At 40.8% G+C, this 15,337-nt stretch overlaps 2 protein-coding genes across 2 annotated transcripts; both read right to left on the reverse strand.

Annotated features, from left to right (window-relative positions):
* Positions 1-1,885: 1,885 nt before the first annotated feature.
* ADAL (adenosine deaminase like) lies at positions 1,886-10,348 on the reverse strand. Its single transcript, XM_029958743.1, has 10 exons — positions 10,244-10,348; positions 8,625-8,755; positions 8,055-8,115; positions 7,277-7,364; positions 6,619-6,700; positions 5,789-5,915; positions 5,055-5,135; positions 4,294-4,432; positions 3,729-3,829; positions 1,886-2,782 (listed from the first exon to the last, which is right to left on the reverse strand). The coding sequence occupies exons 1-10, from the start codon at positions 10,340-10,342 to the stop codon at positions 2,591-2,593; spliced, it is 1,101 nt and encodes a 366-aa protein (XP_029814603.1). The 5' UTR covers positions 10,343-10,348; the 3' UTR covers positions 1,886-2,590.
* A 902-nt stretch (positions 10,349-11,250) lies between these two features.
* Positions 11,251-15,264, reverse strand: LOC103760597 (TM2 domain-containing protein 3). Its single transcript, XM_018069894.2, has 5 exons — positions 15,143-15,264; positions 14,193-14,350; positions 13,501-13,675; positions 12,846-12,921; positions 11,251-11,622 (listed from the first exon to the last, which is right to left on the reverse strand). The coding sequence occupies exons 1-5, from the start codon at positions 15,228-15,230 to the stop codon at positions 11,457-11,459; spliced, it is 663 nt and encodes a 220-aa protein (XP_017925383.1). The 5' UTR covers positions 15,231-15,264; the 3' UTR covers positions 11,251-11,456.
* Between the last annotated feature and the right edge of the window lie 73 nt (positions 15,265-15,337).

Here is a 15,337-nt window from a genome sequence, read left to right on the forward strand (position 1 = left end):
GTGTTAAAATTAACTATAATCCTACCTGAAACCAAAGAAAGAAACTGCAGTTTTACTTAAAAAAGTTAAACTCTGGAAAACTGGCCCAGAGACAGTAAGAGGGTTTCAGGTTCTAAAGAACAGCTTGGGAACTGTGCATGACAAAGGTCTCATCAGATGGTGACTCTTCATTCCAAAAGTCCACATCCTGTCCAATTTCCTAAGCATAACAGTTCTGCAGTGGAAATAACCTCAGTAACAGTGAGAGTCGTATGTACAGAAATCCTGATTCTGATTCTTCAGCCACCCACATAGATTCCTGGTTCTTTTACTGCACACAAGTGGAATCCTCCAAGTTACCTCCTGACTCCCATTACCAAGACATTAAAAAAACACCACTTTGTGCTGAGTAGTATTTATAATCACCAGCACACCTGCAAATATCTGAGTGACAAGGTAAATCTTCAGAAGAGGGATTCCAGAACTCCAGATTACGTACAACTGCACTGGTTCAGTCCAAATGCTTGTGTCATGAATAATCAGGGAAGTTGGTTGTTTTTAATTATAAAACTGTGCAGCATCCATGTGCCATCGTGTACCAAACTATCTGGGGGCAGCACTACAGCTGATGCAAGACAGGATCATTGAAGACACACAGAAGTAAATCAAATGGAAATATTGGGAATTATATGTAATAATCCACGTTGTTAAAAAGTCTGTAAGACATTGCATACTTGCAGAAAAACAAGGAAGTTGAAAATATCAGCATACACCTGGGCTATGCTCTCAGCCTTAACACTTCTACATGTCACATTCCACATGACAACCTTAAAAATCCAATTTACTTCCATATAACACCAACAGTTTGGAACTAAAAGTCTCGGACACTAATGATGAGTCTTATTTTGCTTTAGAAAATTTTACACGATACAATGAACACTGAGGATGACTCCTTAGTAAATAAATAAGTCTACAGTTTTTCTTCAATAATAAATCAAATACTGTGTTACTGAAGAGTTATTAGAAGGCCATGAGCTAAGAAATACTCTAAACTTATATGAGAATGCCATCTTATTTGAGATGATTAACAAATACTTAACTATAAAATTCCAGAAAGCTGCTCCACCTGTCTTTAGAGAGCTTTCAATAAGAAAGAAAAAATACACTTATCATGGTAATTATTTTTGCTAACAGAAAATACAGACAAACGTGATCAAACAGCAACTGGTAACGTGACCAGTGAAACTACTTGGAAAGTAATTTAAAGTACTGCTTAAAGAGAAAAAGTCAACATATGGGCTTATTGTGGTTCAGATAATATATAAACCCACAGCTCTGCTCCACATGATTTCCCTGCATCTCCAAAAGGGAGATGTTTTCTGCTTGGAAAATATTCTGTGGAAACCTCCAGTAGACACACAGACATACCAACTTCTTTGCTATCCTCTTCCCCAGCCTTATTGCCACTTAGGAGCCAGAGCTACGTTATGCTGACTGTATTATGAACAGCTTTTGTATCATTAGACACACATTCAGTATTCCTCATGGAGCCCAGAACGTTTGATGTTTAATTAATCAATGTAAAAGGACTGTAGGTAGGAAACACCTTCTCTCCAGCTACTTCCTGCACTAGCCAGCAGTGCCCAGTGTTGGACACTGCTGCATGTGCATGTTCAGAGCCATTCTGAACCCTCAGCACCAAAACACACGCCAAGTGCACAGAGAGGGCACAGTGAACCCTGTGGCTGCCCCAGGCAGGGTGCCCTGGCTGCAGTTTTGTGGCTGGCAGGCAGCTCATCTGCTCCAGGGACTCACCCCCAGGGAATCCTGCTTCTCTTCTGTAGAGCTCAGACACGCTCATCCACACCTCACATCCACGCCTCGAAGGGCTGCTTTCAAAAACACAGAGGTTGAAGATATTTTTATTGCTTTTTTTTTTTTTTACACAACAAACAGCAACTCTAAAAAGCATTTTAAGAACGAGACCACTTTGCACAGGTAGCTCAGGTACCAAAGGCGTTCACGATTCTCAACTGCCTGAACGCCACCATGTGCCACACAATCCACAGCAGCCTTCAGTCATACATGTACAGCAATAAAAACAGAGAAAAATATTAAATTCCTTTGGGACAAATATTTCATTCTCCCTGAGTTTGTTTCTGTCTTCACATTCAATCAACTGCTCAAAACCTGAAAACAGTACAACCCCCAGATATACACACCACACATCCAAACTGCTTGGGGAAACGCTGCCAAACAGAGACACTTGAAACACCAACAGCTGTGCCTTCATTTTGTTCCAGCTCTCAAATATTAATATTATAATGACATATTTCAACTAAGTATTTTTTTAAAATGTCATATCAGCTGACAAGAAACAACATGACAACACATTTGGAGTTTTGGTCACTGGTTGAGAGCCACTCCCAACTATAAAAGAACATTTACTTCTGTCCCCACCAACAATGGATACATTCCCATCATCTTCATTTTGCACAAGCAGTTTATGGCTGGGTTTATAACCCTGAAGTCTGAAAAAAGCTGGGGACTTCAGTAAAAAATGCTTATTAACTCACCTACTACACCCGAGCTGTTTAGAACAACAGTTTGATTAATCAAACAGAGCTGGCTTCAGTTTGCACCATTGTTCCCTGAGCTTGGATTTCACTGCATTTGAAGCAAAAATATAGTTGATTGACTCATAGGAAAGATCCCACATCTGTGATCGAGTCAAATTAAATGTTTTTGCAACCAGCTCATATTCTTGTGATAGTTCGGTTGCAAAGACGCCTTTATCATCAGTCTGGAGTTACAGTGAAAGAAAAGAAAAAAAAAAAAAGGTTAAATTAGTTCCTCTACATGAAAAGAAGTCTTTTTCTATACATACAAACCAGTTTTATCTTCCTGTCTCACATTTTATTCCACGGTTCTTTCATCCGTGCATAATTATTTCATCTCTATTTGCCCTATTTTCACTCAAAATTAATTAACTATTCAAACATAAACGAAAACTTATTAAAATGATGGCATAATTTATCAAGAAAATAAATTGCTACTAAAATTGCTAGAAAGATGGCTATCAAATGCTGCATACATTCAAGCTATGTGCAGGTCTCCTTATTCCTCTTTTTCCTTTCCTTAGATCTGGGAACTAGGGCATACTCTGTGTTCCACATCTTCAAGGAAGAAACTCTCTGACCCTTTAGACAATAAAGGATTGAGGCTTATTTTAAAAATAAGCACAATGCTATTATATTTATATACACACACTTGAACAATGCTACAGATTATGGGGGGTTAAACCAATAGGATGATAGTAAAATCCTGCAGCACAAGTACTTGGCACCTCAGTGTTTAAGGAGCTGTCAAGAGAACACAAGAACTCTCACCCAACACAATGGACCCCCTGGTACACACAAGTGTTATGTGCAAGCACTGGACCCTGTGTTTTAGGAGAAACCTGTCAGTATGCAAACAGCTATGAAGGTCATTGCACCTATAGCTGATCATCTTATCCACACAGAAAAACAAGACCTGGCTTTACAACAGAACCAAGAGAAGTACTATCAATTCCCATTTGGATTACCAGCATTTCTCAAACTGAACATTCTGATTTCCTGAAAGTGAATGATTTGCTACAAGGTCAGAAACTGTAAGTCAGCTCTGGTCCACTAAAGGAGAAATGCTTCTCCAACTTCACATTAGTTTGGCTCTTTGCCTAAATACATGGTTAAAATCAAAAAACTTACACAGAGCACTGCGGGATGGCCCATGCTGTACCAGTATCCAAAATGGTGTTTGTCACAGGAAGGCACCGTCTGAGATTTTATGTTTGATGTCATGCAAAGTTCTAAGGAAAAAAAAGAAATTAGTATATATATCAAAATGAGAGACATGTTTTTGACATGTTAATTGACTTATTTCTGTGCCTGAATAAAAATTAAAGTCAGCTACTGTTGTTTCCTCTATTTTCTAACTGCTTCTTTGGTAACTTCTTCTGAGGAAAGTTTAGTAATCAATTTCTACAGGGTACAAAATTTGGGAGCTTGCAAACCAGATACAGAATCACCACAGTCTTGCACAGTAACTGTAAGTTATAATTCACTTTTGTTTTCATCTGAGACATCAATTGTCTGCTGCCACAAACACATCAAAAATCCCCAAAGCATTATGAGTGTACCTGGAGGGCAATCCCCACTGCCATGTTTGCCTAAGCCACATCTGGTCCAAGACAAACTGGAGTCACTGGATCAGCAGTTCATGTGCCATTCTGAAATCTAGAGATTGAGCCATTGTAAATATTTTTTTCCTTACCAATTGGTATCCGGTTCTGTCGAACAATTGACACTAACTCTTCTGAACCTGCTGCTGTGGAGTTGAGAAATGTTCCATGTCCAATTCTGTCAGGAGGCAGGCCCAGGAGAATTTTGGTCTCCTCTTCTTTATTAGGAATCTAGAGGGGAAATGTTTTACATTCTGTCAAGGCAGTGTAAAGCAGCATATTAAATAATTGCAGTGGACTTCAAGTTCTTTTTTTACAGCATCTCTTTGGATATCCAAAAGAAAGTGTTAGTGAAATAGGAACAAGTATAAATAGGCCTGTGACATCCTATGTCCAGCTTAATTTCCTGAAAAAATAAAACTATCTTCAGGATTTATCAGATTTGTCAGAGTAAACTCCAGTCACCACTTCAGCAGATTGTATGGCAAAGCACAACTCCCTACTAATACAAGCAAAGCTAACAGAGCTCGCTACTCATGAAACTGTACAGATTTCATTATACAAGATTTACAGTAAAATACCAGGAAGAAAACAGTGGATCTCTTAGAATGTTACTAATTTCAATTTCACACCTAACCCCCCAATACAGCACAGGAAGCAATAATTTGACTGTTCTGATTCACAACAGATTGTTGAAGATTTCTCCTTGTTTTCCTCTCTCTTGTCAAATGCCCCAAAACCCCAAAATACTTTGGTCTGAGAAGTTCCAAACGCACAAAGGTGATTTTAGTTTCATCAAGCTTTTCCTGAAGTGGGAATTACAGAGAGTCACCAAAATAAGGAAAACTTTTACCTCAGAAAGATGCAATGCCAGCTTTAGACCTGCTTTTTTTGCTTCTGAGAGTGGCTCCAAAAAATCCTGACCGTGTCCTGCCTGGAAGACAGAAACACATCACCGTTCTAGAGCTTATTTGACAAAACCATTGCCATAATTGAGAAACTATCAAAATACTTCATTCAAATACAGTTACATTGAATATTTCTCTTTTCCCATTACTTCACTTGGAATGAATGCAGCAAGTCACACAGCCTTCTGCCAACTCAGACAAACGAGGCAAACATCAGTAGCTCAGAAGATGCCCATGACTTAAAGCCAACTGTCTTGATTTTGATACCTTTTGTACAGCTCCCACCCTGAGTTATTCCACAGCTGTCCTCAAACGTTTTTGCTTTCTAATTATGCAATAAGCATTTGGTGCAGCTAAGCAAAATTGAAACTAGTATCAACTTGCCTCCACCCAGCCAATCTGACTGGGGCAACTCAGTTACAGACACAAACCAGACAAACACTGCTTTTCAGTGGCTCTTTTCTCAGAGTCACATATTAATCTATGGTTGTTTTGTTAGAGTATTTGCCCCTTACAGCAACAGGGATTAACCTGGTAGCAAGACTACAAGCAATCTATTCCAACTAGCAACAACACTGGGCAAAAACTTGTAGGAACAAAGCATGGTTAGAACTGCTTGCTCTTATGCCACAGTACATGTTTATCTTCAAGAACAGACCAAAATGAACCAAAAACTTACAGTGGGATCACCACTGAAGTCAAGTCCTACTACAACCCCATCACTGGAAAGCAGGAACTCTTCAGCAAGCTTAACAATCTCCTTAGCAACTGCTGGGCCATCTCTTCTGTTTATTGCTATTAACAACCTGGGATAGAAATGCATGTATTAAATTATATATAAGCTGTAATATCAGGAGCTCAGCAGATCTGATACCAACAAAAATGGCACTTCACATCCTCCATGGCTGAGTATAAAAACTATTTGTATAGGAAACTACTCAAAGGAATGAAGGTACCAAAGTGCAGGGGGACACAAATAGATAAATAGGTTGGCCTGTGACAGGCAATAGCACACATGAATGATGAGAATTCTTCAGCTTCCACAAAAAAATCTGGTAAGGGTTGCTGCTGAGACTCTAAGAGACAGGTGAGCAGAACACCTCCAAGCAGCCACTGACACCTTCTGAAACTTATCTGCTGGTCAGGACCAGCTCTCCTTTACAGCAGGCTGCTTGTACAGCTAATCAAGCAAAATCTCTGCAATGATCTAGGCTATGAAAAAGGAACCTTTAATGCAAATTCCATGAAAAACACTGCTTTTCCTGAAAATGTTGCAGAGAATGGACAGGCATAAAGCTGAGAAGTTTTACATCCAATTTCCTTCTCTAGCAGTAAAAAAGATAAAAATTTCAGGTTCTCATATGTATTACCTGTCTCCACTCCATGTAATCTAGTCTAAAAACAATTTTCTCTCCTACAACTGATGGTTTTTAAACCTCTCTGCAAACATGACCAAGCATCAGAATACACAGAACCTTGGAAAAGAGGTACTCCACATGGTTTATTTACCTTACATCTATATCCAAGCCTTCCTCCTGACACTGCTTCATACCCTCAAGTACAGTTTCAACATACATCCTTCTGGTCATGCCTACAAACACGGACACACATTTGGAACAAACATATTTTAATTCATTTCATTATACTGCAGACTCAGCTCTCTAGCCTCCTTGATTTTACTCCACAGGCTTCTAATCCATATAATTCTAATTCTAGCTGCAAATATGGCTTTACTGTGAAGCATACATTTGAACTAAACCTCCTCCTAAGCACCTGGAAAATTGAAAACAACTTTGTGTGAACCACAGAGTCAAAACAGGACTTCTCTTATGTGTTTCTATTAAACTATATCTGAAAGAAAGCAAAAAATGAAGTAATAAAAATAAAATAGATCAGCTCTTAAAAATATTAGCAGACTCAGATGTCATAATCAAGCAAATAATAACCCAAACTCCTGGGTAGTAGAATTATAGCCAACACATTTTTGTCCTCAAAAATCTAATGGTAAAGTAACACACTTTTACATGGTTAAATCTTTGGTTTCATATTTAAAATACGTATTTTTTATTGAGCCAACTAAATTTGACTTTACTTGTTATTAACATAGTCTTTAACTAAGTTTTATAGGGCATCAAGCTTACAAATTGAAAACAAGAACAGACTGTACCTGTGGACTTTACTTCTCTTGGAGTGCTCCTCAATTCCAGATACTTGACACCATCATCAGCAAATTCTTTAATGACATCTTTAGTTATCTGATTAAGTAACAGTGTATTCAACATCACAAAAGTCATGCTTATAATTGTTTATATTTTCCTTTAGAACTAGAAGACTCACTTATTGTTTGTTGTGAAACACTTGCAACATTGGTACCCTCCATTTCTGGGAATCCCACCCCACAGAGGGCACATTCCACTCCTCAGGGACACCGAGGACAGTTAGGATCAATGAGAATTTCCTGGTCTGAACAGGGATCCCCCTCAGTGCAGTGTGGGGCAGTCACAAGGCCCTGCCCAGCTCTGCACCTTTATGTTTAACAGGCTCTCACAGGCCCTTCACAGGGGGCAAGAAGAGGACACCACACCACTGCCTGCTCCCTGCCTGGATCACACAGCAGCTCTCCTGGACAGCTCTGTGACCTGAGGTGAACAAAGGGCAGTTGTTCTGTTGTTTTGGTACATAATGAACCAAAGGAACAGGAACCTACAGTAAATCTAAACTCTGGTAACGAGCAACAGACGTGATGTTTTTAAGGCATTATCAGTCCAAGCACCTGAGTGGCTGTAACGATTTTGCTTTAACAAAAATTAAGTGTAGAAGTTATATGAAAACCTGAGTTTCTAAATTAGTTTTACAATAATTATTCTGACCTCCAGTTGATGTTGCTACTGGGAACCCAATGCTCTTAATCCAGCTTTTTTTAAATGAACTTTTATTTAACTTACCAGTAAAATATCTTCAGTCCTAGTGGTAACCTGATAGATGATCTGAAACATCTGAAAACATCTAAAATAAAAAGTTAAATGAACAAACATTGAATGAGTATTCTGAAAAAAAAAAAAATCTACCCTCTGAAAACACATGCTCAGTAGGGTCAATTAACCAGCCTGCAGCTTGAAATAAAAAGACCATCTGAACAGCACTTTCTGATTCTATATGCTACCAAAGCATTTGCAACAAAAGTTGTTGTTATTACTATTATCATAAAGCTTTTTGAAGTGCAAAGGAAAACATGAAGTTTCCAAAAAAAGGAAACTCTGTGAGTCAATTTTCTCTGAAAAGCATATGCTGTAAGTAAAAAATTTCAATCCTTTAAAGATGGAATTAATTACATGAGATTTCCTTTTAGTCTGCAAGCACCTAAGAAGTTATTCTGTAGATACAAGTATCAAAAATATCTAACAATTACACTATGAAACTTGAAATTTATTTTCTGTAATCAATGTATAAGGCCACACATTTCTCTGTTTTCAACTTAAAAACCCTCAGTAAATCACACACACGTGCATACTCACTCCTCTAAGGTTCTTTTCTTTCCTTTGTCAATCACAGTCATTCCATTCTGGATCTGAAGGTTTGGCTTCTGGGCCATGAGCTTCTTCATGGTGGCAGAACTGATACAGCCATTCAAATGAGCATGCAGTTCCTAGGGAAAAAAAATCCTGTGGACTGTGAAAAGGATGGTTTCTGCATCTTGTTTGTACTGCTCTTCTTGAACCCTACACCAATATTTCACTCCGACAGGGAAAATAAAATAACAGTTATCTCTGTGTTTGGCTAATAATAATTTCCTCACGTTTTTGCAAGTTCAGCTGAGACTGCCCTGTTTGTTTGCTCTCACTTGGTGGCTGCTGTTGGCTCTGGTCTCCATGGAAGCACAGCTGGCTCAGGAAAGAGCTCTCCTGTCAATTGCTGGAGTGGTGTGAGCCAAGGTGAGGAGGAAGCCAACAACCACCTCAGTATTAAGTACACTAATGATTCAAGAACTCTCCCCATCTACTGCAAGTTACATGTACATGTGCACCATTCAAAAACAGCAACACGTGTATGTTCACTCACCTTTCTTTTGTTCATACTTTGAAGTTTCAACTCACACCAGAAGTGCAGCAAGATGCTGCCATGAACAGCAACTGCACTCCTTTGCCTGAGGCTTCTTTCTGCCTGACTGTGGGCTCCAAATCTATGATCCTCAGCTCCATTCTGCACTTCACCTTTGCTCCTTCTTACCTCCTCGCTCCTGACATACAGAACACTCCTTAATGCCCTCCCAACCCATTCAAAAGGTATCTGCAAGCCATCTGCTTTGCTACCTACCCCTTCACCCCCCCGTACAGATTCCTCTTACTGGGAAAAGAAAAACTGGAGAAATATCTCTTCATGTCTTTCACTGGAAAACATGTTGAAGTTGTAACTCCAGCTAAGCACCAGGAGCTGTGGCTCCTTACTGCTTCAGGAAACCGAGCCAGACACATACACAGCGCTGCGACTACCTTACATTTTTCACAGACTTACAACTGAAACACCTCATAGAATTCTCTCAGACGTTAACAACACACCCTGAAAAACGACTTACTTAAAAGGAGCACGGGAATACGAGGATGGTGCGGTCCGAGGCGGGTTTGATCGTGCAGGTTCTGCCCTGCAGGACGTGCCATCGGCTTTTGCAAGCGCGGCACGGGAGCCCCGATAAATCCGCACGCACCCGCATGCAAGGCTTGCACAGATATGCCCTAAGTAAGGCACACCCTTGGGACATGGAAAAAATAGCGTTATCTGAGCCAGACTTTTTAGGCCAGACTGGAGGGAAGAGGACAAAAAGATAAAACGAAGATCGCGCACAACTGATTTAGGTGGGATTAGTCGCTGAGGTCTGTAAACAAGCTGGACAGGGCAAACACACTCTCCTGTGGGGTGAAGGGCCTCAGGAAACGCGCGTTGGGGAAAACCCCCCGAGCCAGCAGCAGCAGCAGCCAGGGTCTGTCCGTGTCTGTGTGTCCGTCCGCCCGCCTGCAGCGCGGGTGCTCTGCCAGCCCCGGCCCCGCCGCCCCCTCCCGCCCGAGCCCGGGGCCGCGGGCCGGTCCAGGCCCGAGGCCGCCGCAGGGAGGGCCCGGGCCGGCCGCCCCCCGCCGCTCACCGCTTTGGGCAGCCGCCGGTAGAAGAGCAGCTCCCGCTCCCGGTCCCGGTCCCGCTCTTGCCGCCATGGCCGCGCCTCTGCCGGCGGGGGGCGGGACATGCGGGGTCACGGCGGCACCGCCTGGCACCGGGCCCGCCCCGCCGGACCGCGCGGGACGGAGCGACCCGCAGGACCCCGCGGGACCGGACCTCCCCGGGGACCTCCCCGGGGCAGCGGCCGCTCCGCCCCCTCCCGCCAAACGCAGCGGGAGCCAGGTGAGATCACGACAAACACCGCCCGTATTTCATGCCATAAAAGCTTCGAGGCGCAGTTTATTCAAGCGATACGATTTGCAGCCCGGCTGTGCCGCGGCAGCGTCAGCGCCCTGCACACACCGCCGGGTATTTACCGCTACTACACAGTTATTCTCCTGTAATGGCACTAGTCCGCTACATTATCATGTCCCGAAGTCCTAAGTGGATAAACTCGTGGATTACATTGCCAACCCCATTTTAAAGAAATTTGTCAAGCTTGCTAGCACAAGATTAGGCATTGTAACTTTTCACTGATATGCAGGTCAAACCCAACCAAAACAAAGAACAATAAAAAAAAATCTGTTTAAATTATTTCATGTTTAGTTTTTAGTGTTTCTGCAATCTAATTTTAAAACCCCCACAATTTTAAGTCAGGTCCATAGGCAGATGTTAGCTCTTGCTATGTCCTAGAACAAGAGATGAATATAATTAACATCATAAAACATGGTGATCTACATAATACCAGCATAACTCAGGCAAATAAAGAATCCTTCCACAAATACAAAAAAAAAATTACTGACATATTTAGGAAAGTTAGGTTTAAAGTTAAATTCAAGCATAGGAATATGAAGTTAAAAATTCAATATTCAAGTTAGTTTGCATCCCTTTTGGGGCCTGACAGTTCAGTCATCCAAGTTCAATCACAGTGCAGAATTTGGTTAGCTATTCAACTTTTTTTCATAGAAAAATAACATATCCATAGAAGAAATGAAATTAATTTCAACTTACTCAGTGATCCACTCTTTTATTTCACCTTAGTTAAAGGCAAACCAAGTACAGATACTGTACATTAAAATGTATGCACATAGAACAAACAGTTGTTCTTCATTCTACCTTAAAGGCTCAAATCTCCACCTTCTTCTTTTATTTAGAGCCCTTCCCAGGCAATGACTCCTCTCTGAAATACACTGCACCCACATTTAAATATAAAGAGAACCATCTGCAGGTCCCACATAGCCAACACCTATGAGCAGCACATCGATTAGTGTCCATATTCCAAGTCCTCCAAAGCTGAAGAGTTTCCCCAGACCTTCCCGCCACTGGCCCAAATAGAAACGATCGGCACCAAATCCACCAAGGGTGATGCTAAAAGAAGAAAAATATGATTCATTATTATTATTTTTAGAGGAGCTCAGCTTGGGCATCCATACACACTGACGTACCTACAAGCCAACGACTGTTTTGCTCTACACCATTCAAGAAACTACATATATTTCATAGAAAAAGAACATTTATTTAATAAGAAAAGCTCTGGATGAAATACTGTTATTTCTTAGCTAATTAAAGACTATCCAGAGACTTCATGTTTCCGTTCATGACAAGCAAGAAACCCAAAATTCTCAAATTCATAAATGTGTCTTGACTCTTCTAAACTAGCAAAAGGTAAAAACCTGCAACAAAGAAGCAGCAGAAAATTCCCAAATGCTGCATTCAGACCCACACAGGAGTCAGGCAACAGTAAGTTTCTCCAGCTGATGGCAGCAAGAACAACTCTTGCTCTAAAGGGAAGTATGTCAGATCACTTCCTTAATCACAGAAGTACTGTATCTTTGGCTCCAGGAACAGTGTCCCTACCTAATTTATCATATTAACCCCTTCTGAAATATTAACATTTAGTGAAAAAGGTCTCACCACCAAAAGAACTTCAGTTACTTTCAAACTGCTATCGTGGTGCTCTAATGACTTATTCCAAAAATAACCTTTACTGTTTGTTTCAATACTGCTTCCCTGGTCTCTTCCCTAATAATTGGAAATGCAAGGAACTTGGTCTTGAGGCATTTCCATCTGTAAGAGCTGGGAAGGAACCCGAAACAAATGTGTACAAACTGCAGCCAGCTCAGTGACACCTATCAAATTCAGAAACAGCTCCATTCATTTCAAATGCCAAGTAGTACTGTGAGCAATTCCCAGCCCTAATTGTTTAAAAACATAGGAAAAAATGTAAGAAAAAAATAAAAATCTGCAGATATCACCACACAAATAAAAGCCAACATGTCCTCTCTACTCAGAAAATGGATCACTCTGTGAAGGCTAAGAATCATTGGCATTACTCTGAAGGAAGTACATTTAAAGCAGAAATAGGGTAACTGTTTTCTCTCTGGCTCTGTTTGCTGAAGGGAGCCAGGACTGTTGCATCTGAAACCTTCAGGCACAATATGCCTACATATTCCAAGATATTCCAAGACTATCTGAAATATTAATTATTCAGTGCACTGTTAAAAAATACCAAGCAGAAAGGCACGTAAATTGAAGATTTTATAGACAACTAATCTATTTTAGCTTGACATTATCTAATAGTTCTTGTGTACCTTAGTGCCAAGGCAGTAGACCACTTATAACCTCCAGTCCAATTGCAATAGAGCATTTTAGGAAAGACACGGTTACCTAAACATTAGAAAACATAAAAACCTTAATGTAATAAACAAAAACCATATAATGAGTAAGAAAATTACAAGCAAGAAGACACTGTATTTATCCATCAGGGGTCTAAAAGGGTTGACACTAACTGAGAAAACAACTGTCAACACAATATATACCCTACAGTTCCCAGTTCCATCAGTCTTTGTCCCTTCATCAGAAAAGCCACTGAACAAATAGGGAAAAAAATTAAACTAGTTGGGTGGAACCAGCATAAATACTTTCACTTACCCTATTGAGACATTTGATATCAATTCTATTAGTGGTGTCCAAATAAGTTAAACTCGTACAAGTCGACAAAAGCAAAAAGAACTATTTTGTCTTGTGTGACAGTATACAACAGCATAATGAGACAATGTTTGCAGTTACATGTCACTATTATGCTCAAAAATGAAAATGTAACAATAAAAAAATCCAACAGATTAATCAGGGTGCAGACTGTTACTGCGATGGACATAAACATTGTATTCATCCATTACAAAAACCGTTAAATACTCTAGAAAAAAGAGTATTCTGCTTTGCAGAACCTGGCTTAGCCCACCTTACCCAGGCAATGAATGTGATCCCGGACTGTACAAGTGGCATTGTATCGCTGGCGTGGGCAGGAAACCGTCATGCAGCTGGTGGAGTTGGTGCAGACATAGTCACTTGTGGCAAGCTGCCAGCAAAACTGGCACGTCATGTTAATTGTGAAGTTCTCCTGCTCGTGGTTATTCTCATCCTGTGAAAAGACAGCATCATCACTTCCATAGCATTGAAAGCAAAATCAGTGTGCAGTATCAAAGTACATTTTGGGCAAAACTGCTCTGTTTGCTACTTCTTACGTAGTCAAGTATATCAGAAAAATCAACATCAGGAAACCAACAAAGAGTTATTAAAGTCAAGTGTAACATTCCTGATTCCTCCAATCTAAGGCTACTGCCAAAAGGAGGACTCATTCAGTCTCACCTGTAAGGTCAGTTTGTAGCTCTGACAGATATTTAGTCTCCCCACTCTCAAAATGGTTGGACTGGTTCAACTCAATGCCATGGCCAAGTAATGAAAAGATCCAACACGAGAAAGGCAAACCAGGGAAGGGCAGACTTGCCTCTTCAGCAACAGCCTACAGTGGTGATCAAACATATCACAGAACTGCAAACCTGCCTGCATCAGAACCTGGAAATCAGTGTTCTGGATTTTAAAACAAGATGCCACAGATAATTACTTAAATTTAGGGTTAAAAGTAGCAGGTTACTTACAACACAATGAACATGTGGCTTGACCTTGCAATCAAAAGTGGCCAGCTTCCCATATATACAGGAGTAGTTTGTGTTGCATGTCATGCAGTCTGGTGGCAATCTACTGCAAAGCCCGTTGCTGGGACATTTAATCATGTAAGGTGGAATTTCTGTGCTTTCTGAAAGGGGCAATAAGTGAATTAAGAAACTGAATTAAAAAAGCTAAATAGTCTAAAGTATATACAGCATTTTTTTAATACATATATATACATATATAAACACAGGCACTGACGTGGAATAAAGGGCTTTTCCCACTACACACTGAGCAGCATTCCCAGCCAGGGGAACCACACAGTGCAAGCAGGGCACCCACCAAGGACTCTCCCACAGAAGCTCCACAGAGGACACCACGGCAACACTTCAGCAGAGAACCAGAACAGAGCTTACGTGGATTAGTGCCGCCTCAGCCTGCGCTTCTCAGAGTAATCACTTCAGCACAGCAGCAGGGTGACACGGGTAACCTACTTTTAGTTCAGCTCTAATTAAGGTTACAGCTCACTCAGCCATTTGCTGTTTGCATGTGCACAGAATCACCTCTGAGACTGACTGAAATGCTGTTCTTGCTGGCAGCTCTGACGCACCCCCAGGGAGCTACAGAGCTGTGCTGATGGTGGACAGGGAACAGGAACAAGTTCTTGCAGAATGCTGGAGTCTTTCAAGAACTTCCACCATCCTGACAGGGTATAAATCACATCAACCACAATGGCAGTTTAACCAGCCATTTTCTAGTTCTTATATGGGCCACTTGTCTAATTAGAAACTAATTGTTATGGCCATTGAAGAGTAATTCATAATGTGTTATATACAATGCTTCTTACCGCTATGAAAAGCACATCCAGGTTGCTAAGACTCAAGACACTGAGGAGAAGGGCTCACAGACAACAAAGAAAAGAGACAATATAATACCATACCTGCTGCTTTAAAATAGGGAGTATTTGTACTTGTTGAAGTTAGGCTTTTTGCCAGTGTAGACTGTGGCTGTGAAAGCTTTGTTGTCATCAAAGATCCCGCTAGAAGAAAAAAACATGGAGAAAGTGATATTTCTAGAATAAAATTAACCTTCAGAAACAGTTTGATTTCAGCACATTGATATGAAAATACAAGTG

Source organism: Manacus vitellinus, unplaced genomic scaffold (assembly GCF_001715985.3).
Source record: "Manacus vitellinus isolate BGI_N305 unplaced genomic scaffold, ASM171598v3 scaffold_16_pilon, whole genome shotgun sequence".
Classification (NCBI taxonomy): domain Eukaryota; kingdom Metazoa; phylum Chordata; class Aves; order Passeriformes; family Pipridae; genus Manacus; species Manacus vitellinus.